A 26624-nucleotide genomic window follows, 5' to 3' on the forward strand; every position below is an offset into this window, starting at 1 on the left:
TTATTGAACGTAGAAAATGTGAACGAAAGAGCGCAGAAAAAGTTATTAGTCAACACAAAGTACACATAAAGCAAAACAGCATGAAAATGCAAACAACACAAGTTCAATCCGATCACTAAATGCATTGCACACAGAGGAATGTAATTGTACAATAATTGTATTAACTGATATAAGATTTATTTTATGTTAATATCAAGAAATTAAAATTCAATTCTTATTTTAATTCACTAATTTTTGTGATGAGTTTTTAAGTTGTTCGAACAGGTGGAAAATGATGGAAAATGATTTCCAAAACCATATGCTGTATTCTTGCGAAAATTTGTAATATTGATGCGGTTTTTGGTGGTCTTCATTTAGATCGGCTTTAAGTGTTATACAACTATCCACATAAAAACCATTGTTGCTGAAAAAGTAGATAAAATAGATGAATTTTTTGAGAGTTGAATATTTTAAAAATATAATATATTTGTTTATTGAGCGTTTTCCCAAATGTAGAAATTTATTACTTATACTCACATTTTGAGTTCACTTAAATTCTAATTCTAGGATTTTCTAGTTAGAAATAGAATTAGTTCTAGTTAGTTTTATAGTTATAGTTTATATTAATATAGGATTACTTCTCTTACCATTCTTTCTTTTATTAGAGATATATCCATAATAATTCACTTTCCGTTTTGATTTTTAAATAAAGACAATTGTGTATCCGTTGGTGCCTGTTAAATTTAAAATAGATATAGTAATTTGTAAGAGATCTACTTTAAGATGGCTTAGATGAAAATCATTTTTAAGAAAAGCATTCTACAAGCATTTCGTAATACACATATACCTGGAAGGTTTTCTGTTTGATATTTATATATATATATATGTATCTATATATATATGGTTAAATAAAATATTTGCAGTGTTCTTTAGGTTCAAATAAGTTAAAACATCTATTATTATTATTATTATTATTAAATAGGCTATTTGTGCACCCCGATGTAAAAGATCTATTGTGCGCCTATAGGCCCAACTAGGACAATTTTAGACTATTTATAAATCTTATAATTGCAGTGGGCTTAATTTTACCTATTTGATTTGGGACCAGGATCCCGCTACCAAGGTAATCGAGTCTACGTCTTGCCACCGCTTGGCAGTTGCATAGAACATGTTCTGATGTTTCCTTCTCCTCATGACAGAGTTGACAGGAATCACTTTCTACCTCAAGTGTTGTGAAGCCAACAACACGCGGTGTTCCCAAGCGGTCCCCCATCTAAGTACTAACCGCGCCCGACGCTGCTTAATTTCGGTGATCGGACGAGAACCGATGTATTCAACGTGGTATGGTCGTTGGCTAAAACATCTAAATACAAAACATGTATTTTGAAACAAAATTATAACAAACATATTGTATTTATAAAAGTTAAAAGTATGGAAATACCACTAATAATATTTATACTTTATTATATGTATACTTTCTTAAAGGAACTGTACTGTCGTGCCATGAAACACCATGAGTCTCATATAAAGTATGAGTATAGCTTACTCATACTTTGCATTTATGTTCTATAAATAAAAAAGTATTTCATTTCAGTATTTAATCATAATTGCAGTGTGAACAAAGGTTTCACCAAATAGTCATAGTCGGTTGATTTGTTTAGTATGTGACAGTTTGTGGTGTAGTGCGAAAAATGTGGGTTGGATTTTAAGTCAGGGTTTTGATCTGCATAACTTGCAGAAAAATAATTTTATCGCACATTTAATCTTAACTAATAATAAACTTAATTATATATTATTATATATTAAATGTTAATTTGTATTTTTTATTTTATTTTCAGATATTGTCAACTATTTTTCTTAATACTCAACTGTCAAGAAAAGTGTGAAGTAATTTACTATAAAAGATTATTGCTATTCCGTAGTGATAATATTGTATACATAAAAAATATAGTATTTTTTTGTAAAATAAATATAAAACGTACACATATTTACACGGTGTATCTAAAGTGTTCCATAATGCAAATTAAGTGTTTTATACTTCTAAAGAATTCGCAAGTGATAATAAAAAAAAACGAATACAAAAATACACAACATAAATTCACTACTTATCTTGATTCAAATATTTTACTTTGAGCTAACTAGATTATAATACGTAAAGAAATACAGAGACGCAAAACAAAAAAAAAAAAGAAAATAATAGAAAAGAAAAAAAGATATAATATAAAATTCTTACGTCGCGGATTTGTATAATTTATATATTTATATTTGTTTAATTCGATTGTGATATGACTACTAAGTATCGCAAGAATGCATTCAGCGGGCGAAAAAAGGGGTCGCTCCAATAATAAATATACAACAGAGGCGCTCGAAAGTATCAAACAGGATCTTACGCGCTTTCAAGTACCAAAACCTGGATTACAGGTAAGAGAGAAATATAAATTTAATTTTAATAAATTAATATAATCGTAGAATTTCATTATAAACGATATTGAACATTTTTAATATTATTATAGTTTATGTATATTACTTAATAACATTACCTTTAATAAATTAATTAAGTATGTTATCTAATCTGATGGCGGGGTCCTTTGATAAATCTGAAGTAATTTCTTCAATCGAGATGCTGAAAGAACCCTCTTTTAGTGCAATTTTCATTTTTGATTGTTAATTCTGGGGCAAAATGTATAACACTCGAGATTAATTTATAACCCTCTAGATATTTTGTTAGAGTAGCAAAATAACTCAGAAATTAACAGCTGTTTTATATGATTTGACAAAAAAATTGTGATTTGATTTGATATATGTATAACCTGAAAATATATAGTTGAGCGGAAATTCTCTAACTACTTAACACCAATCCTATCTCCGGGTTAGCAAATAAGGAGATCTGGCCCTCCAAGTTGGGGGTTGATCGTAAGGCCAGCAACACTGCATCGGAAAAATTTTACCCCTACGCAACCCTTAGACATGCCTCGGAACAATGGAAGTATACACGTTGACGGACTATGGCGACTAAATTTGGACTTAAGATTTGGAACATGGAACGTATTAATATATTAACGTATTAACACCAGAAGAATATGAATTTGTGAAAAATATAAAAGTCTTAGTAGACACGATTAAAACAATGTTAGATTACTCTTAAAATGTTCGTTTCGGTAACAAAATTTTGGCAGATCGAGAGTAAATGTAGATTAAATCGGGATTTACTAATCGAAAAGCCATTTAAAAAATTGAGTGCTTTATAACTGCACCAAAAACTCGAAATGAAATATATGGGAAGAAAATATTATAGCTTAAAATTACAAAAAAAAAAATCTAGAATATCTTTTTATTAATAATTTTTTAATGGTAATAATATTATGTATTTCAACTAATATTTTAAGAGTCAACTGCTAGGGTTTTGAGTTAAGATATTATAAATTAAATTTTATTGATTAGATTACAATCTTTAATACATTTATATATCAAAAGTATTGCTTTTAGTAGGTTGGTATGTAAGATATTTGAAAATATATTGTTTCGAATAGAATAATGGATTATTGGATTATTGACTATTACTAAACTCTTTATTTACGCTAATGACTATAGTATCTTTTTAAAGATACTATTTTTTGAAAAAATATTAGCTTATTTGCAAACCATATTCAATATACATTTCTTATAACACAGATGGAATATTTTTCTAGTACGCAGCTTGATTGAGAAACACTGTTCTAGATAATAGAAGTGAAAATTATTTTTCTACTATAGAAAACTATAGACATTTTTTAATATCTATTTTATTACATATTCATATAGAGAAATTGTATGAGTTCTTTAGTAATTTTTATTATTCCTTAAAATTCTTAATCTTTGTCTAACTAGCTGATAGGTCGATACTATATGAAATGATCTTATCTATCTGTAATATAATGATATTTTGAAAAGTGAACAAATTATTGTCTTATTAATTAAATAATAGAAAAATTTATATAAAATTCAGCCAAGAAATTATCAATAAATTTTATACAAAATAGAAAAAAATAATACGTTCTCTTATTTTTCTTTATAAATATAACATATTAGTACACAATCTCTTATAAATTAAAATCTCTAAGGGGGGTAATATGCTGTAAAATTGTGCCTCAAAGGTTTATAATTTTAGAATTTTAAAGTTATCTTCGCTTCTGATAGCTTAGACTGACGGACTGATACCTTATGCATGCGCATGTAAATAAGTATTTACATATGTAGATAAAAAATTCACACATTCCTGCTCACGCTGCCATCCTACTCGAAGCGTGTTTAAATGGCAAGAAGGTCAATTGCATTTCGTTGGCAGTTCATTAATTTCATTTTTCTCTCATTTTATTTTAACATGAACAATAAATTAAATTTTATCTTTGTTTGCTTTTGCTAATTGCGAACTTCTGTATTCTTCCCACAAGCCAAATATTTTCATTTTTTTTTTCTTCGTTGGATTATGTTAATAATACTCAAACATATTAACAAAGAAAATATATATGAAATAAACTATATCATATATATGTATTATATATAATTACACCCAGTTATCATTTAAAAAAAGATTAACTATTATCTCTTTTAAAGGTGTAGCGTTCTAGTGTTAACAGTCAATCGAAGATCGAACATAAAATAGTTTATCATCAAAAATTGTTTAAAATATTGGATTTAAAGATGGTCAGATTTAAACTTTGTTAAATTATATTTTTACTAATTTTAATAGTTAGATTTGATTTAATAAAATCTAATAATATTAGAGGGCTGTTTAAAGCACGGTTCAGGGGCTAGATGCGGCCCACGGCTAATATATGTGTGGAAACATGTCGCGGGCCACACATATATTATTAATTATTTCTAGTAAAATTACATTATTTTATTTTTATGGTATCACAATAAAATTAATTCAAATGAATAATAAAAGTAAATTTAACATTACCACCGTATTTTTATTTTTTATTCAAAAAAAAAAAACCGTGGACGTATATACTTGTTTCTGCGGCCCTCCAATCTGCACAGTAATATGTGTTGGCTTGCAAACGTAACTAAATAATAATCTTCATTCTATCCATTGGATCCTATTTCAACATATGGTACAATCAGCTCAGTAATTGCTTTTCAACATAAGATTAGTTAAGCACTATACGGATTTTACCTTACCTATGAGTCCTATAGTTCAGATCATATATACCATTCTAAAAAATTTTCTTTATATACGAGAAGTAGCTGTAGCTCTTTATTATAATTATTACCATTCTTTTTCCTTTTTCTATACGAAAAATGTTTCTTCAGTAATAACAATGTATATATTAGCTTTCATCTATATATACTTCTAGAGAATTCAATTAATGTTCTTAATACTAATTAGCGCTATAATATATATAAATAAATTTTACTTTTTTCTTCATACTATTATTTGACTTGTAATGAAAATTTGCTAATATAACTTAACAAGCTATGTAAATTCATGGCTAACATATGTTAGTGTAAATTCTAAGTATCATCAAATCTTACATAATTATTTTTTTATTAGTTACACTTTACCTACTACATACCTAATTGCTGCCAGGTCTAATGACTTTTTTAGTACGCTGTGTATTACTTGTAACCTTGATTTTAAAGACATACTCCTGCTTAATTCTAAATTCCAAAATTTTTAGCTGCTTGACTTATTCATTTATTTAGATACATTAAGGGAATCCCTCTATATTACACAGTCTTAAAGCTAACTTATAGTACTAGTTAATTTGTTCAAGACTTTATAATTTGTTTGTTGTCAAAAAATATGTATAAATTTTAATTCTATTTTGATCAGCTGCTATGTGAGGCCTAGACTATCACTTGAAGATCTTATAGCTTTCATTAGCAATAGGATTACTAGCATAATATTTGAACACCCTATTATTTTATAAACTTGCACAGATATTTTCTTCTTCATATACTCTCTCTTCAAATGTTACAATAATTTGTTAAAGGTATAGTTCTGATGGCTTATTGCTTTTAAATATAAACACTAGTCCTTGTTTTTTATAAGAATCATTGCAGAAATCCTTCTTGCAAACTATTTGCTATTTTTTTAATATAAAGTTAAGAATGCTCACAAGTTTATTGTTGTAAGCATTTAAAATTTCAGTACTGGAACGATTTCGTGTATTAAGATATTGACGGCAATTAATATCTCCTCTCAGGAACATATGTGCTACAGTTCATAATCTGTAATTTGGTATATTCAGTTTCTTAACTTAATAGTAAGTGGAATGATAATTATGATCCATTGAACAGTTCATTATCATTAGCAATAATTAGTGATAATGAGCACAAAGATTCCCGATATCAAGTTCCTAACTAGCACTTATCAGTATAAGAGTTTGAGCGATTAACACTCCTTCGGAATCAAACCGATAAGCTATATTGTTATGTTGAAGCTGTTTTGAGTTCGTGCACTTAAGCACTTATACGCTTTTTTAACTCGAGGTATTTTCAAAACCCCTCTTTACATCTTGACTAGATTATTGTTTATCACTTCATCAGACTAAGCAATAATTGACCTCAGATCTGCATACCTCCCCGAGGAGCCTGTAACCATTTTGAGTTTTGATAACGCGGTGTTGGTAAGTCTATCAGTTATAAGCTATATGTTAACAAATATATAAATGATGTGATTATCTGTATTAAAAACTGGTTGTACATTACTGCATGGCGGAAAGAAGGATCTGTTAGGGTTTCAAAATTTTTAAGGTGACTTATTTTTTTGACAATGAAATATTTCTTTACGATTTTAGCTATTTTACTAATCAGAAGGTCTAGTGCTGACCGTATGATGAAATTTTCTCATATCAAAAATAATAAAAACTAAATATATAAATATATAATAAATATAATAATATATATAATATATATATATAAATATAAAATAAATAATAAAAACATAAAAGGTCATTGGTCATGATAGTCTAAATAAATATATATATTATATTTTTTTGAATTCTTGCATCGATATAAACTATTCGATCTTTTATCGAAGAAAATCGAACGGCCTCTAAGCCTCTCTTGAAAGGTTTTTTGGATATAGATCTGGCCTGTAATCAAATTAAAGTATTCTAAATAAAGAAATCTAAAATTCAATATTAAAACATTCCTGAAGGCATAACAAGAATTAATACTTTTTTATGGAAATTTTTTTTAATACGAAAAAGGTTGGAAGTGTTGATGTTTCTAGTCAGTATCAAGGAATTGAGATCAATAATTAAATCAAATAATGATTGTCCCTTTAAGAAAACACATTAATTTCCTTATGTATAAAAGATACAATATGTGTTTATATCCATTAGGTATGAAATATTCAACAAAATCTTTGGAAAATTTTTTGAAAATAAATCTTTATAAAATAATATAAAATATTTATTATATATAATCGAAATTTAATAAATATTTTTCCTTTATTTTAATGTGAATTTTATTACGAAAGCCTTTTAGAAAATACAATATTTTTGATGGTCATGATGCTCTTTTAAATTATTCGTCTACCAACTTCAAAAACAGGTGAATAATCTCTAAAGCTCGTGCCATAAGTGGGTGTTAATCGCCTACGAGCTAAAAAGTCTACAAAAGAAAAGTAGACATGTCGTGGGTAACATTAATTTTTTTCTTCTTCTTCTATGTTCATATTGATAGAAAGATAGACGAACACAAAAAAAAAAAAAATTATATATATAGGAAAATATGCCGCATCATTTGTCTCCGTAAATGTGTTGATAATTTTCTATACAATTTATGGTTTAACACATTAAGTTTATTTTTTTTTTTCTTCATTTAACCGAAAATATTTTTTTCATAGTTGCAATAAATAATGTATATATTTCTGTGCAAAATTAAAGCATAATATCCCTAATTTAGCACATTTTAAAAATTATTAAAAAAATTACAGTTGTCTCTGACAATTTAAGTTTCAGATTTCCAATATATGATTAATATAATTTAATAAAATAAACTTTTTAAATTGCAAAATGGAAATGTTTAATTTTCTCTATATTCCTCTGGAAAATTTTAATTTTATTTAAAAAAATAAAAATAAATTAAATTTACTATTAAACCATTCTTCTATATACGGTAACACAATGGGCCAATAGGTATAGGATCCCCTAGCGATCGCCGGTATAACCTAACCTAACTTAACGTACTATTAAACCAAGGATTTGTTGTTTAAACATTTATTTTAATTGGTTTATGTATATTGTAATTTATTATGTTTATTATATACTTACGTAGAATTGTACAATATAGTATACTTTTAACACTGATAGAGTGAGTATGGGCTAGTCTGGGGCGTACGTTTTTGGGTCTACTTAAACGTTTTTCATGTTTCTAGATTTAAGTTACAGGGAAATTAAATTATTTTTTGTGCTTCCATAGGCAATGTGTTCCATTGTTTCTGATGTGTTGAAAAGATTTCTCAATTTGTTAATGACGTCGATTAAGTCATATGTCTATGTTATGTAAAGTGTCACGGTCACGATAAAATCAAAATTGTTGTTGCTTTCAATGCATATTAAAAAACGGAGAATAAGAAAAAAAAACTAATATCGGTTTAAATTCATTTATGAGACTCAGAGATATCTGTGCCTCGTCACTCAGTCAAGCACAACCAAAAACTACAAAAGTAATAGTAAAAATAGGAAATTGACAAATTGATATGATACTCTGCATAACATACATTTAAGTTATAGTCGAAAAAGTCAATTTTGACGTGTCCGTGGTGTTCTATATAACATGGGTTTTAGCGTGCTCCCAAAAATGTGTCTTTGTGAGAGATTTATTTTTGTATACCCTTCGGAAGCATTCTCTAACCACCTTACATTTTGAAATTTTATAGATTTTACTGCATTATTTCCTACCATTATGTATTGTTTTAGACTCGTTCAAGTTCTTCCTTCAATATCATTACACTATAAAAGTTCCATTATATTCTCTCATATTACAAACCTTCTACTCAAAAAGTATCCGGATTTTGTTGTTTCTTAACTACTCCTTAAGTAATAGATCTTTTTCAAAAATTGTTTTTTGTTATGTTGGTACACCCTTTCTTGACATATGGTACAAATTTAAGCGCCGTCTGTCAATTAGTTTGTTTACAGCAGCTGTTAATGTGAGACTACCTCAAGTGCATTTAGCGATTTTTACTATGGAAAATTATTGTTTTGCGCGATTTTTTGACCAAACACGGCACCACTGTCATCACTCAGGTACCATATTCGCCAAATCTGGATCCGTGCGACTTTTTCCTGTTCCCGAAACTCAAAATGCCCCTTCGTGGTAAGCGTTTTAAGTCGATTGAATCGGAAAAAGAGAATTCGCTGAAGGAACTAAAAGCTATACCTTCACGGGCCTACGGGCATATGTGTATCGCTTCAGAAGGAGCATATTTTGAAGGAGATAAAATAAATTTGGAATAAAATTCAAATTTGTGTTTTTTATTTACAAAATCCGAGTACTTTTTGAGCAGAAGGTAATATATATGATATAATTTAAAATAATTTTAATAATATAATGTAGCTGTTATTAATTATATAGTCAGCATATACCATATATATATTAATGTATACTATTATTGTATTTGAATATAAATCACATTTAGTCTAATAGAAAACATTGTATAATGAAAATTCTTCATGTTCTGGTCCCTCGTGCCAACTTTTAACTTCACGCATGTGTAGTATATATAGCATATTCATGTCTGCCATTATTCAATAGGTATTTTAAAGTATCCAAGCTTTTTGCATATTAAAAATGTTCACAATATTAGTGTTTATGAAGATTTTTATTATATATTTTTTGTTGTTTTTAACTATTTACTAATATAACTGTATATAACTTCATGCCTTTTAAGTACTTCTATTTTATGTTTCATCTCATTACACATATGTATATATATATATATATATATGTATATGCTAAGAGTTCATTAGGTTGTAGACATATTTTATCATTTTCGGGCTGCTAGTCTATAGTGCCAACTATATATATATATTTAATACTTACTGTATTTTGTCTTTTGTCACCTCGTTCACCCTACTTGCCTGTTGTCAGCCTTCTTGCTTTGTTCGCCTCCATTGCCGCACTTCCCTCACTCGTCACAGCATAGATTTCGTCATAAAAATTCTTAAATATGATCTGACGGGTCATTAATTTAAAATTTTTACGATTGCACTACCAGCTACTGTTAGCGCGATTGTAAATTACGATGCGTTGCTCAATGGATTTTTTCTGTTTTGTGCTATTTGTTATCGACCGATCAATAGTTTCGTGCCAAAGCTGCCAAAGCTGCTAAAGTTGTTGTTGAATAGCAGAAGTAGCAAAAGTAGCAGAAGTAGCAAAAGTAGCAGCAGAAGTCCCGGATAAGTAAGAAACATAGTGACTTGACTATTGACTGACTTGACCAAGCAAGCGTCCAGTTGGTAGCATTGTGTGACATCACTTGTACTTAATTTTCAGCACTAAAATAAAAATAGCAAAACCAACAAAAGAAAAGAAAAATGGAATAAAATTAAAGGAAGGAATATATATGTTGTGTATGGTAGAGTGAGTTGCATGGCATTCTTCCTGCAAATGGGCGTAGAACAGATCACATTATAGCATAACAGACCATACTTTGTGCTGAAAGGCTTTTGGTCATAATTTCATACAAGTGTAGCTAATTGGTATGACTATAACAAATCTACAATAACTAAGTAAGAATTTATACCAGTGTATCTATCTATCTATATCTGTGTAAGATTTAAATAGTTTTGTTAATTTTAGTTTCTCTGTAATTGCATACTACTCGTACACATCTCCAATCTATGGTATGTGTTAATGCTTCGGTTAGACAATTTAAAAATAGTTTGTAAATCAGCAGCAGTTCAACAGAAATTTAGCCACAATTTTCTTAGGTATTTAGTTTGGTTTATTCGGGTAAATCTAATGTATTGATATTAAAAATGATATTGTATTAATAAATTTAACTCGTCTAATGCCAGCAAACAAGTTTTAAAATCACAAATATTCTATTGTTCAAAAGTCTTTTATACAAAAAAAAATTCCAAATAAATAAATTTTAAGGAATTTTTCATAGAATTAATTTAATATTTGTTGATATTGTTTTCGCTATTTAAGCTTCACTCATACACATTGATAGATACACACTCTTCATATATGTAAGGCTATCCGTATCTATCTGCAAAAGTAAAAAGAAACTATCAATTGTTATGCTAATGGATCAAAACGTTAATGCGCGAATAAAATAATAATAATTTAATTCTACCAAATAAAGCATAAACTATGTAAGATTCCCATAAATGAATATTTTTACGAAACATTTACATACGAGTCTTTATTTGAGATACAAACATATCTACATATTGACTTAGTTATATGTATGTGTAAAATTATAAATCGCATTAATATTTTTTTAATACAAAAATAAATATACATGCATAGACTTTCAATAATACAACGCCTACCATGACGGGCACGTTTCACATATATTTATTTATATATATATAGATATATATATGGTATATATATATATAAATAATGCTTTATAAATATATTTAGATTTGTAATAGTTAAGACAACAACGACAATGTATGTTATGTCTTTATAATGTTTTGAAATTATTGTATCTGAAACGTACATACGTACGCGCACATATATTCATTAGATTCGATATGCTAAATGGTAAAGTATAATTAAATAGCGCAACTAATAAAAACAACAAAGAAATTCATTAACGCCGACGCAACTTAAATAATTTACAAAAATTAAAACAAAAGAAAGAAAAGCCAAGACAAGACAAGACAAGACACATGAAAATATATTATATCTAAACTAATAATAAATTAATTAAAATTTAAATAAAAACTGATTACCAATTTTATCAGCTATTCACGCAGTTACGCTTGCACGCGTATCTGCGACCCACATTCTGAGAAATTATTTATTGGGCGTTGAGTATAGAAAAATAGTTGCAGACTATAAAATTGTGATGTATTAGATGGAACCCCGTATTGTGTGTGAGTAAATTTCTTGAACTCTCAAAATTTTACTAAAACGTGTGTATCATATATAATGTATACACTTTTTAGATTCTAAATAGTTTTTATTTTTATTTTTGTTTTTGTTTTTGTTTTGTACGGGCATTACTTTAAGTAGACCACATAAATCTTTGCTCTACTATTCCGTATATCATTCAGTTTAAAATAATTTCAATCACTTAGATTTATTTGTTTTACACTCCTTACTAAATCATATTCTGAGCAGATTTTACATATTTAATTTAAGTAAATAAATGATCATTTTTGAACACTTGTAACTCTTAAGAATTTTTATTCCTAAGACATTTTTCTACTTATGACAGTATTTGCATTAATATATATGCTTATGATTAAAATTCCTTCAATCATGTAACATCATACATCATACTTCATACCCAGTAAAGCATATGCTACTATAGTTCTATAATAGAAATATATGTTTCTATATTTCTATAATAGAAATTTATGCTACTATATTTCTATAATAGAAATATATACTTTTATATTTCTATGATAGAAATATGTGATACTATATTTCTATAATAGAAATTTATGCTACTATACTTCTATAATGGAAATTTATGCTACTATATTTCTGTAATAGAAATTTATGCTACTATATTTCTATAATAAAAATTTATGCTACTATATTTCTATAATAGAAATATATGCTTTATATTTCTATGATAGAAATTTATGCTACTATATTTCTATAATAGAAATTTATGCTACTATATTTCTATAATAGAAATATATGCTTTTATATTTCTATGATAGAAATTTATGCTACTATATTTCTATAATAGAAATTTATGCTTTTATATTTCTATGATAGAAATTTATGCTACTATATTTCTAAAATAAAAATTTATGTTACTATATTTCTATAATAGAAATTTATGCTACTATATTTCTATAATAGAGATTTATGCTATTATATTTCTATAATAGAAATTTATGCTACTATATTTCTATAATAAAAATTTATGCTACTATATTTCTATAATAGAAATATATGCTACTATATTTCTATAATAGAAATATATGCTACTATATTTCTATAATAAAAATTTATGCTTCTATATTTTTATAATAGAAATATAACATATATTTATAATAGAAATAAATAGAATAATAGAAATAAATTCTATAATAGAAATAGAAAAGAAAAGTAGCGAACAGCTTGCACTTCTAGTGAGACACATAACCTCAAATTTTTTAATATGTAAAAGAAAATTTATTTACTGTTTCTATGGTTTTTTAAGGAATTTCGAACAATATTTGAAAATGTTTTCATATTTAAAAACCATACCTACTCATTAGTTATCATATTTAATCCTTAATCTGGCTTTTTCCTTTTCAGAGGCTTGATCATGAAATTCTGTGTATATTGATTTGTCTTACATTTCTTTACCTAAAGCATTAACTTTAGATTTAACAGTTATAGTTTCTTATATTATGCTTTAAAAATATATATAAAATATATTTTATTTGTGAAATTGCAATTTCTCAAAATATAGTTTCTTAATGGGGTAAGGAGATTCATAGTGGAGTAAATGAATAGAATTCTTGAATGTATATATGCCTTCCTAACTCGACAAACACTTTTCAGGCGGAAGTGTTTGTAATTGGAGAGCCATGTAGTATGCTTAATGCAGACTTTACATTCAAAACTAACATAATGACATTACTAGATAGCTAAGCTTCAATGCAGTTTCATTTTAGGTTTTTACTTCTGTCATTAAAACCTCTTACTTAATGAAACAAAGCAAAGTGAGTTTAATTACGTTAAAGAACAAAACAATGTTGATGTTATTTGGGTCCCGTGTCATTGGAACCATAATGGGATACGAAATAGTCGGTAAACATACAAGAAAAGAATCTGCCATTAAAGAAACTGCCATGCAGAACTGGTGTTCACACCACTCAATCTGGTAAAATAAATCATTAGTACCAAATAGCGGGGTGTACATATATGGAAGGAAGAATATTTATATTTGATAGTGCCTTGATGAGCGTCTTCCAATTTATTTTTATTTTTTATTGATTGACATATTTTGACGGAGTATAGTTTTTGACAAGGTAATTATACTATTCTTTAAAAATTATGTTTAGTCTTCTTATTGCGGAAAGTCAGAAGTAAACTGGAAGTGGTGGCCCTGTATCTAGATTCCGATAACAAGTTTTAGAATATAGATTTTATAATAACAAATGAACACTTTGACTTGAATTTCTTGATATATATGAGAAATGATAGTAATGATATCTACTAATTATCGGGTTAATTTTACTATGAAGTAATGTCGTATTGTATCTTGTAAAGGATTATTTTATTGTATATAACATTTATTAATGTCTTTTGCAAAGTAATTTTATTCATGTATGTAATAAATATATTCAAGGTGCTCATCTTTATTAAAAGTCTAAGGATTTCTTAAGACAATTGAAGCACCTGACCTGACGCATACATTATAGAAATCGTAGATGTGGGTCTCTCAAAAGTTGATTTTATTTATAATCTTCTAAAATTTGGTTTTTAAATTTAATAATTTCACACTAATTTTTTTTGTCTTCTTATTGCAATATAATATTTAAAAATTCTTTTTTTAATTTAAACAGTTTTTTATTTACTTTGGTTCCTCCTGTACCAAAAACGTTCTGGAACATTTTCTTCAAAAAATTTTTACATGTAAGAATAAATTAGAATGTCTTATCTGGAAGAAATACAGAAATCTATATAGGCAGATGAAATATATATAAATTAAAAATTAAAATAGTTTTATTTTAAAAAAAATTTAATTTTAAAATGTTTTATTTCAAATTCTTATATGAGCGTGAAATATTTTCTCTGAATTTTTAATTTCTAAAAATATTTATTTGGTTTAAATGTATCTATATATAAAAATATTTCTTTTTTTTTTGGTTTATAATAACAAAAGATACACAAAATTTGAAAAAAATAAAATGAAATATTATTGCCAAGAATTTTTCAACTTGATTACCAAAAAGAAAAAAAATTTGAAAAAATTAATTTTCTTTTTCAGGTTCAAAGTTATTTCGGTCAAGGAGATATTTGAATTTTTTTGAAAATATTTTTAAACATATATTTTATAAAATTAATAAGAAAAAATTTTAATTTTTAAAATTCAATAAATTAAAAAATATTATTTTTCGTTTTCTGAAAAAGAAAATATTGTATATATATCATATATGTATTTTGTATTATACTGGCATATTTTTTTGCATTATTATAAAAAGTGCGTTTCTTTTCTGATAATAATACAATATATTTTGTCTGTTTTATTCTATAATTTTATAGATTCTTATTATACTCAAAAAAAAAATAAACAACTAAATTTAGGTCGATATTCAACTGGCACGATTTTTCAAGCAATAGATGTGACATAAGATATAAGATATTACATATATACATATATATTACATACACCTTTTTAAATAAAATTTTGTTTAGTAATTTGAAACACATAATAAACCAATAAGACAGAACTAAATATAGAATATAAAATCAATCTTTTGACTAAAATTGAGCAGTAAGTTAATGAATCGTTTCGATTTCTACCACTAGCATCTTGAAATAAAACAAGGTGTATTTATGTTAGCGATGTCTTGTGTATATATATTATTATCATAAATCATACAATCATGCAAATTAATTTGTTAAAAAATTAAAAGATTTCTCAGTTTTAATGAATCCATTAAATTCTACCAGATCTATTTATGCCGGCGATATATGCCACATATTACTATCATAAATGGTATGAAAGAAGAAAAAACAAGTTATTCAAATCAACTTTTCAAAATGCTGACATATTTTAAAGTATATTGTTTATGAAATCAGGATTATCATTCGTTTCTTAAGTATAGGTACATGTTTCTGTAAATAACCATCTCTATAAGAATTATATTATAGTACACTGTCATCTGTAGATTTTGTAAAATATAGAGTGTACCGACCATTCATCTTATGACATGGAATATTAATGCTTCGTTCAAGTTAGCTTAGAAAATTCTTCTCAAGACGCAAAGCGCCATTTGGAGTGAATGTAACATATATAACAATCGATTAAACCTGGATCTAATACAACATATTTAAAACATAAAAATCATTAGCAGCCGATTAAACTCGTAGGAAGAGATCAAAACTTCTAAAATTGGATGGCAAGGTTGTTGCATCCGTATTCTGGAATGCATATAATATTTTGTTCATTGACCATTTCTTGAATAATGTTTATGTATATAGAGAGGTTTCGAAAAGTAGCGAACTACAGTCACAAAAATTCTTTTTATATTATTTTAATTAATTGAATTTTTGGTTGACCTGACCATACAGCTGTTGAGTATTGCTAAATACACATCATCAGCGGTCTTAGAATTATTTCTTATATTTAACTATTCGTAATTAATTTTTTGAGACTGCAAGTACGAAGGGTTGAACTCAAACCCTGCCAAATTTGAAGATCAGAGTCAGTGTTCATTAGCCAACTGACCCAAAGTCGTATTGAGTTGTACGTTCAAACTTATAGTTTTGTTAATTTGTTATTAAAATTCATTAACAAATTTACTTGCTGTGTTTATATTAGAACGAAGTCATCATAAACCAGCTGTAGCATAATTGTATTAATTAATATTTTTTTTTCTTTTAATTGTTAAATTTGAATAATATTCTTTTGTAGAACCATTATTTATTGCATGATTTTCTTTTGTTCCTATGCATAGAACCTAATCTAGTAACGTAATACGGAGAAAATTATATATAAGCTAATGGTACTCTACATTAGCTTATTACATTACATCTATACATTAGTTTCTTGAAGCAATAGTTATTCTGAGATTATCGAGATCAGTTTATCTGAATTAGCTTATCAGACTCTTTACAAGGGAAGTGACTGCGATTTTAATAAATACAGTCAAATTTTCATAACTCTAACTGCTGTAACTTGAACTAAATAGAGTTCAGCAGGGTTTATAGAGTAAATTACATACAATTACAAAAGAATTCTTTAACTCAAAATGTACTAAGTCGAACCTTAACTTTACAAAATGCTACTATATAAGTTAAGTTTGCCTGCATATATTTCTGTAGGTATATATTATTTTTGTATTGAATAATATTTTTATTTGCTTTATTATACGAGGGCGGTTTGATAAGTCAGTCACTCCAAATGCAACAGTGCTGCCGTCAGCTGTAATCTACCAGTGGGCAAATTTTTAATTTTGAGGAATCTACGTTGTTCAGTTGGTGTTTGATTGATAGCCGTTCAAAGCAGACAACCTCTTGCATTTTTACGAAAATGGAAAAAAGTGAATTTCGTGTGCTGATTAAGCATTATGATACCAAATCCACGAATTGGGATACGAACTGCTATCCCATCTAGCATATTCTCCAGATTTAGCCCCCTGCGAATATTTTCTATTTCCAAACCTAAAGAAATGGCTGGGTGGTAAGAGATTTGAGTCGAATGAAGTTATTACCGAAACAAACGCGTATTTTGAGAGCTTTGAGAAAACCTATTATTTGGAAAGAATAAGAAAATTAGAAAAACGTTGGACTAAACGTATCGAGCTAAAAGGTGAATATGTAGAAAAATAAAATGTTATTTTGCCGAAAAAAAATGTGTTTTATTCAAAAAGTCAATGATTTATCAAACCGCCCTCGTATTTGGCATATAAATGCAATATACAATTATAATCTATATATATTTTTTTTTATTTTTAATATATCAAAAATATTCTAGTATAAATACTTTGTCTTTAATACTGAATTAAATTGATTAAGATTTTTTATATATAAAATAAATGTATAAACTAGCTTAAATGTATTTTGGTATTAGATAAACAGAACGTTTCCACGTAATATTTATGCTAAGCTTGGAGAAAACCTTGAAGAACTTTAACGTTATATTGTTTTCTTTGACTATTTAAAAATCAATTTATTTTTTATTGTATAATTTGTTTTCAATTAGCTTTTGTTTGAGCATAATCCAATTTTCACGTCATCAATTTAATGTTTTAAACAAATTAATTACTTGAAAGTGTCAATTAAGAATATTTCTTTTCTTACGTTTATGTTTTCGTTTACGTTTCGATGATGTAGCGCTTTCGATAAATTTAATTCAATTACTACTTGCTTTCGATAAACCTTGGCATTAATCACTTGAAAGTTTACCAAGCTATTGGTAAAAATATAGTATATATAGTATATATATATATAGAGAGAGAAAGATAGAAAAAGAGACAAGTTGAAATTGTTTTCATTGGAGTTAATATTTTTGTTATTATTATTATTGGTGTTATTATTGTTGTGTTGATACTTTTTTAGCTTTATAAATTAGTGGTGCTAAAAATTATCTTACGGATATGGTATATTGTTTATACTGGAACGAAACAAAAAGTGCTGAAATTTTAATTGTTTTCCTACTGCAGGTTTTTTTTTTTTTTATGAACAATAAACCTAAATATGCTGTTTATGTATGTATGTGCATGTGTTTATATGATTGTTCAGCAATCCATCAAATCGAAGAACCAACATCCATCCATCGATCCAACCATTCGAATTCATTCATTCATTAGCGAAGTTAATTTCATTGCATTTTTCATATTTTCTGTTCTTGTATACTACTTTTATTTATTATATATATACACAATATAACATATAAATATGTATGTATATTACTAATTTTGTGTTCTTGTTTTTATAAAAATAATTTTTGCTGCCCATCACTATTATCACTTGTCTACTTCTTTTTGATCTGTGCAGCGTGCAATGTTCCTTTTCAACGTGTGGTATGCGGTTGGTTTGCTGGTGCAACTTCCATGATCATCAACAGCATAAACATGATCAGCATAACTACTACCATCATTATTATTAACTATATAGTACAATAATATCAGCTTCATTATTGTATTGTTCAACATATACTATCCACCATACACTATGTAGTATGAAGTATGAAGTATGCAATATGCAGCATGCAGCATGCACCAACCCTGCACAATACTCCATTCATCATGTGGTATAAAGGCTCATAAAAGTAAAAATATTTCTTTCTACCTTTTGCTTAACTAATTTCAAGACAGTGAACGTCCGTCCTTTACTTTAGAGAAAAACATCAGCTTTGGATGTTATTCTTGCACCATTTAGAGAGAGCATAAAAAGAACGCTTGCTTTCCTTAGTCTTTTATATTCCTTTAATACTTACCTCTATCTATATATATATATATATATTTTTTTTTATTTTTTGTAATTTTTGCTTTTGTATCTTTTTTTATTCCTCAAGGATCTTTTAGTTGCATATTTTCAGAACGACGTCGAAATAAATGCATGAGTATCTTATTTTAACCATTTCTTTTTTTTTTTCTTGTTTATTTTTTTTTTTATGGTTTTATCGTTAATGTTGCTGAATTTTTAAACTTTGTTTTGAACACAGTCGAAGTCGTGCTGCGCGTAATTCCAGTGGCACAAACTTCAATAACCAACCCAACAACCAACAGTTGAATCGCATAAATTGAAAATTGTCTGTCCGTTTAAGTATCGTCATGGAGCTACACATCTGGTCTGGTTTGTTCTGGTCTGATCACTATGTTGTTGTTTTGGGATTTTCTTTTGCTCTTGACTTTCAGGAATTTAGCGTATGAAATAGCTACGCGACGCCAAGAATTTTTCGTTTCTTTTTAATATCTGTAATGCTCCCCGCTTCAAAATATGCTCATCTATATACTTACATATATAATGCCATACTTTACAATTTTATATAGATATTTTTGTTTTTGCTTTTGCTTTTGTTTTTAATTTTATTTTTATTTTATTTTATTTTGTAAATTTCAGATTCATTTCTTTGTTTTGCTTCATTTTAAGTTTTATTTTTATTTATACGTATTTTTTTTTTTTTTTTATATAATTTTTGTCTACTTTTCCTTTACTTGAATGAAAAAAGTATCTAATTTGATTTCTTTGTATCTTTTTCGTATTCAGTTATATTTGTTTGTTTGTTTGTGTGTAAGAGTTCGACCAAGAATGTGATTAATTTATGCAATATTTTTTTTTGTCTTTGTTTCGTTCCTTTTTCTTTGCAGTAAAATAAACAATTTCTTTTGAAAGTACTTTTTTTAATATGTATACATTTTTTTTACTGAATATGATTTAAACATTCTTGAAATATAAACAATGTCTATAAATATCATATCAGAATTTTACTTCTGACAAATAAAATAATGTTTTCTTTTAAATCCCTACAGGCTGCATGCCTGATGGTACCTGAATCTCAAGAATATGGTACATAACATATATTGCTTTCTTTCTTTTAAATTTCCCTTGGCTATGGTAACGTTGTATGGTATCCCACAAATGAAATGTTGCTTTCCTTTTTTGAAATCTTTCCTAGCTAAATCTTGTTGCCTGATGGTACCTGAATATCAAGAATATGGTACATAACATATATTGCTTTTTTTCTTTTAAATTTCCTTTGGCTATGGTAACGTTGTATGGTATCCCACAAATGAAAAATTGTTTCCTTTTTTGAAATCTTTCCTAGCTAAATCTACGTGCCTGATGGTACCTGAATTTCAAAAATATGGTGAATATCAGAGAAGTTCTTACAAAAAAAATATTGTTTTCTTTTAAAGGGAATTTAAATCCCTTTGGCTATGGATACGTGTCTGATGGAACCTAAATCTTGAAAATATGGTAGATATCAGTGCGATTCCCGCATATAAAATATGGCTTTCTTTCTTTTAAGCTCCCACTGGCTAAGTTTACGTCACTGACGGTACCTGAATCGTGAAAATATGGTAGATGTTAAAGACGTTCTCGTAAATCAAATATGTATATCTTTTAAATTCTCCTTGGCTATATGCTTGTTCGTAACCAAATCTCAAAATAATGATAGATGTCAAACAATCCATTGAAAAAAATATTAATTTCTTCATTTTAAATTCTACGTGATTACCTGATAGTACCCGAAACTGAAAAATATGTTGGATGAAGATCCAAAATTTAACGTGGATACCGTGAGCTGAAAGGCTCAACACCACGGTTTTCTTTATACACGCATCTGTATATTGCGCTGATGAACCCTCCATTGGAACTCCGAAGAATACCGCCGGTAACATAGTTCAAGTTATGTCTTTGGGCACAATTTCCTTCGTGGTGAGGAGTGAGGCCTATTTAAAACCTCTGCTGATCTTTGGGTCAAAGTAACCGGTTGAAAAATGCAACTTCACATTAACCACAACCACCACGACGCTCTTTACTAAGGAGCCAACCTCAATGGTCAGAGTAGCTGAAGCTGTGGGCTGAAATCATCCACCTTATACACGTAATGCACCTATTTATACATATTGCCTTACAATATCAAATGTATCTAGTCTGTTAAAATTCTCAGCATTAGCAAGTATCGTACTAATATCATGTCCATCTGCGCTTCTCCCAATTCAATCGCCTAACCCTGTAGTACAGAGTACATTTTAAAACACAGATGACGACTTGCTGACTTATGCAGCTATTATATAGTACAGGTGTTCTCTATTAAACTGACTGTTAATTTGTCTCTGGAATGCAGCCATATTTCATAGTGGTGGGTACCTATCACATGAACAAATTCCATTTATTTAAATATGTCTTAACAAAACAGCACAAATTTGTTATGACGTATGAATATTAATTAATAAATTTCTGTGTTTTTGCTAAAAAAAAAGTAGTAGGTAGGTAGGTAGTAGATCACTATAGAGACCCATTATCGGAAATCGGTGCTTGATTAAAGGAAAATACTTATATAAAGCATTAATATTCGAAGACTTAATTAAACATTTTATTAAAATTTTTGATATATAAGTTTGGTTACTACTTTAGAATAAGGTTCTTTTAGGTAATAAATTAAAGGATATTTAATTAATTACAAATTGGTTATTTAAATAAACCGTTTCTAATTTTTCGCTATTCTTTAACTGAACGTATCTCAGTAAATTTTAAAAATGAATCCTCATTGCTATATGGATTTTTTGCTAGTTTTGAGTCAACTTAGGAAATTATGAGGAGTATACCGGAAACGTAGTGTATATAGTACATATGACATGATATATAAATGCATATATAAGTATATAAGTATATGTATAAATATATATATAAGTATATGTATAAATATATATATAAGTATTTTTTTTTGAATTTCTGAAATATTTAATTACTAAATAATATCAGAAAAACAAGCATCAATAAATTTTGAAAATTGATCAAAATTTAAATTTATTATCAATTTCATATTCCAAACGAAAAGTTTACCCTAAAATTTTGTTCATATTTTCATTTTCTGATTATTTTTTGCAGCACTTTTATGCTCTTTTTTTTCCTTTTTTCATCGTTTTGTAATTCAGAATTGATGATCTTGTTTGGAATGTTGACAGTGCCTTGCGACTCTGGCTGCTGTTCTGGTGTTACTAAGACTGCTGTTGCTCTGTGCTCATGCCAAGTGTAGAATTTGGCTGACTTGGCTATATAATACATATTCGATACAAACATTGGCTATGAAGGCATATACACAAACGTTCATACAAACCAAATACAAATTTCTTAGCAATTTTAAAATACAATTTTAAAAAATTCCAAATGTTTATTTATTTTATTTTGATCTCAATTGTTTGACAATGATGCCTCCTCCTCGTCTGCTGTTATCTCTGGTTTAATTTTTAAACGTTTGGTTGTTTATTATGATATTGTTGTTGTTGTCTTTCTTTGCGTGTGTCCTTTAGATATAGCACCATTTGTAATTTATTTATATATTTTGTAGCTTAAAAATTTTTTAAGTAATTTGTCAACATTGATCTTTGCTTGCTCTTTGACATTACTTGGCTTCTTGAAAATTTATTTAAATATATAAATTAATATTGAGATAGCAAATTTTGTACGAAAAGATATCAATAGATCTTTTGAATAATCTGAACATTGTAATGTCTTTTAAGAAGAAGTTATCACTATTAGCTATAACAATATATGTTTCTTTTTACACTAAAGAATGGGTTTAATATAGTCCTTATTTAAAAATCGTCAACTGATTGTAGCTTATTCATTGAAAATAATCCAGAGACTTGTTCATTCTCTAGCGGAGATGAAAATAAATAGTTTATTCATTAAAAACAATCCAGAAGATTGTGCATTCTCCAGAGGAGATGAAAATAAGTCTGCTGATAGTGACTTGAAATATAATACAGAGTACTATAGTCTGACGATACTCGTATATATTGCTGTGTATGATTCTAATAAAATTACATAAATTATACAGTGAAAATTCACGTGAGCAAACACTCATCACAACCCAATTTTTTGTTCATCCAAGAGAGGTATTGAGGATCTTGATCAATTACAAGACCTGACACTAAAAAGCATTTTGAGCTTCGCCAAATGTTCCAGGTGATTTTAAACCCTGAATTTTTTCTCTATATATGGTAACACAATGGGTCAATAGGCTTAAGGGGATCCCCTAGGGATTGCCGGTATAACCTAAGGTATTGATCAAAAAGGGGTTCAATTCTTTCAAATAATATAGAAAGAAGTGTAGCTGCTCATCTAAAAGTTACGTCCTCTAGGAGAGTTTGTGTTGTATCAAGTTTTGAGAGCTTCATTTTTGAAAAATCACGTTGGGATTACTAACTTAAGCACCTTTAAGTTTGTTAAAATGTGCCAATAGGTTTCTTAATCAAGAGGTCACTTTATTAATGATTATCTATAAAGATTTGAAGGTATATTTGTTAGATAGGCGGATAACACCTATCTATATTATGTAGAAAGTACCACTAGTATAAGTCACAGACATATTGGTTTTTTTTTTGTTTTACAGCATAAGTCTATTTTTATTAATTTATTAAAATTGTGATTTTAAATTAATAATTAATTTTGCTCTCCAAATTTTAGAAGACTTTAAAAATACAAACTGATTTTAAAACTATCATGTTAATAACATAATATATACCTATGTCTTATTTTTGAAATGTTGTATTTTTTCATTACAGAATTCTCTTTCGCGTATCAATGGACGTTCCGATGTCTACGACTATCAATATTCAAAGCCGCCGATGGAGCCACCATCGTCGGCAACACCATCACCTGCAGTACTGTCGGCGGCTCAAATGAATGGCCATGTACCAAAAGTATTAACAACATTAATACCAACAAAATTAAGTCGAAAGCCGAGCATAGAACGAGAAATTCCTTTAACCTGCCTTAGATGTAGTCCTGCATTGGATTCTGGTGCGGGCAGTTCCCGATCAGACAGCCCGCATTCACATCAGCAAGTTACATGTGTTAGTCGTGCAAGCACTGGTCCATATTCACCATCGCCATCAAATTTTAGTGATGTTGGACCACCTGCGCCACCACCAAGAAATCCTACTTTATCTTCATCTGCGACTCCACCACCACCACCGCCTTCGAATCAACTATATAAACGTCGTTCACCAGCTACAACCCGCCCTGCTGCTATTACTCCAAATCCAACAAGGGGCACTTCTCCTGTTATACCACAAAATGGCATTAAAGCCCAACAACAATTGTCACAACAAATGAAAGCATTAAGTTTATACCAGTCCGGTGGTAGTGCTGTAGAACCGCCACCACCTTATCCTATAAATACTATAAATACCGTCGTAGTAACTACTTCTGCACCGCCACCAAGCTATACAGCCTCTATGCAATCGCGTCAATCACCGACGCAATCGCAATCAGATTATCGCAAATCCCCCAGCAGCGGAATATATTCTGCTACTTCAGCTGGTTCCCCTAGCCCAATAACCGTAACAAACAGTGCAATCCTACCATTGCAGGCAACAGCAGTTGCTCGACCACAGCCCCGCGCCTATCAAACGAGACAGCAGCCAATTATAATGCAGAGCGTTAAATCAACGCAGGTACAAAAGCCTGTGCTTCAGACAGCTGTAGCACCACAATCTCCGGTAACTACTTCGGCTTGTAATTCCCCTGTACACATCCTAAACGCACCACCTTCGTATCCACAGAAATCAGTTGCTGTTGTACAGCAGCAAGTGCAAGCACAACAACAATCTCCTCTGTTGGCTGGTGGAATGCCAACTACACTCATTACTTCTAAGCCAGTTCCGCCTACTCCTACTACGCCGCCACTTAATGGTGCAGTGGTGAATAAACCGCCTTGTATCGAACCACCGTCATATGCGAAGAGTATGCAAGCAAAAGCAGCGCAGCATCACCAACATCAACAGCAACAACAACAACAGCAGGCTGTTGTTGCCGCAGCTGTTGCAGCGCAGCAAGCACAACTGCGTGCTGCTGCTGCAGCTCTAGCTGCGCAACAAAAGCAAGCAATTGCAGCGCCACCAGTAAGTAGCCGACAATTACCGCCACCACCACCGTACCAGAGTACACGTGCGGCAGCACCACCACCACTAATAAATTCAGATAATAACAATATGGATATGGATATAAAAAGCAATGGCGGTTTGCATAATAACAATCCAAATATAAATTATAATTTAATTAACAATAATCATATAATGAATAGTAACCTGACAACAACGCCGCCGATACCACCCGCTAAACACAACGGTGGAAGCGGTGGTACAACAAGTTCGGGCAGTGGAGGAGGCTCTCCGGCAAATTCGGCATCAGTTGCTGGTGCGGGTGGTAAAGGCTCTGAAAATTGTAAAAAAATCAAACATGCCTCACCAATACCGGAACGCAAAAAAGTTTCTAAAGAGAAGGAAGAAGAGCGTAAGGAGTGTCGAATACGACAATATTCTCCACAAGCTTTTAAATTCTATATGGAACAACATATCGAAAATGTACTCAAATCCTATAAACAGCGCACGTTCCGTAAGAATCAATTGGAAAAAGAGATGATAAAAATTGGACTCTCAACGCAAACCCAAGTCGAAATGCGCAAAATGCTTAACCAAAAGGAGAGTAATTACATACGCCTGAAGCGTGCCAAAATGGATAAGAGTATGTTTGTAAAAATTAAACATATAGGCGTGGGTGCATTTGGAGAAGTATCTCTGGTGAAAAAAATTGATACAACAAATCATTTATATGCCATGAAGACGCTGCGAAAGGCCGACGTTTTAAAGCGGAATCAGGTAGCGCATGTGAAAGCAGAACGTGATATTTTAGCAGAAGCCGATAATAACTGGGTTGTTAAGCTGTACTACAGTTTTCAGGATAATGAAAATCTATATTTTGTGATGGATTATATACCAGGTAAACTGAAAATACAAATATTTTGTAATAACATGGATATATTTGATATGTATTCCTAAAACTTTTAGGTGGAGATCTTATGTCATTATTAATTAAAAAGGGTATCTTTGAAGAACCATTGGCTCGATTTTATATAGCAGAATTAACTTGCGCAGTAGAAAGTGTGCATAAAATGGGTTTCATTCATAGGTAGGCATTTAAAAATTACACACATATATATAATGAATGGAACAAATTTATAATGTCTTTACAGGGATATAAAACCTGATAATATACTCATCGATAGAGACGGTCACATAAAACTAACTGATTTTGGATTGTGTACTGGTTTT

The 26624-nt window shown here is 29.0% G+C and overlaps 1 protein-coding gene and 1 non-coding gene across 2 annotated transcripts in view; one reads left to right on the plus strand and one right to left on the minus strand.

The window, feature by feature from the left end:
• Nucleotides 1-1215: 1215 nt before the first annotated feature.
• On the minus strand, nt 1216-1334 carry LOC119686619. The gene has a single exon (XR_005253019.1). It is a non-coding gene; the product is annotated as a 5S ribosomal RNA (ribosomal RNA).
• A 621-nt stretch (nt 1335-1955) lies between these two features.
• The window catches only part of LOC119676408 (serine/threonine-protein kinase Warts-like), a 57271-nt gene continuing 32602 nt past the window's right edge, over nt 1956-26624 (plus strand). Inside the window, exons 1-4 of the mRNA XM_038087647.1 lie at nt 1956-2400; nt 24075-26292; nt 26361-26481; nt 26546-26619. Coding sequence (XP_037943575.1) covers nt 2287-2400; nt 24075-26292; nt 26361-26481; nt 26546-26619 — 2527 coding nt within the window. The 5' untranslated portion in view covers nt 1956-2286. The remainder of the gene's footprint in view (nt 2401-24074; nt 26293-26360; nt 26482-26545; nt 26620-26624) is intronic.

This window comes from Teleopsis dalmanni, chromosome 2 (assembly GCF_002237135.1).
Source record: "Teleopsis dalmanni isolate 2A chromosome 2, ASM223713v2, whole genome shotgun sequence".
Taxonomy (NCBI): domain Eukaryota; kingdom Metazoa; phylum Arthropoda; class Insecta; order Diptera; family Diopsidae; genus Teleopsis; species Teleopsis dalmanni.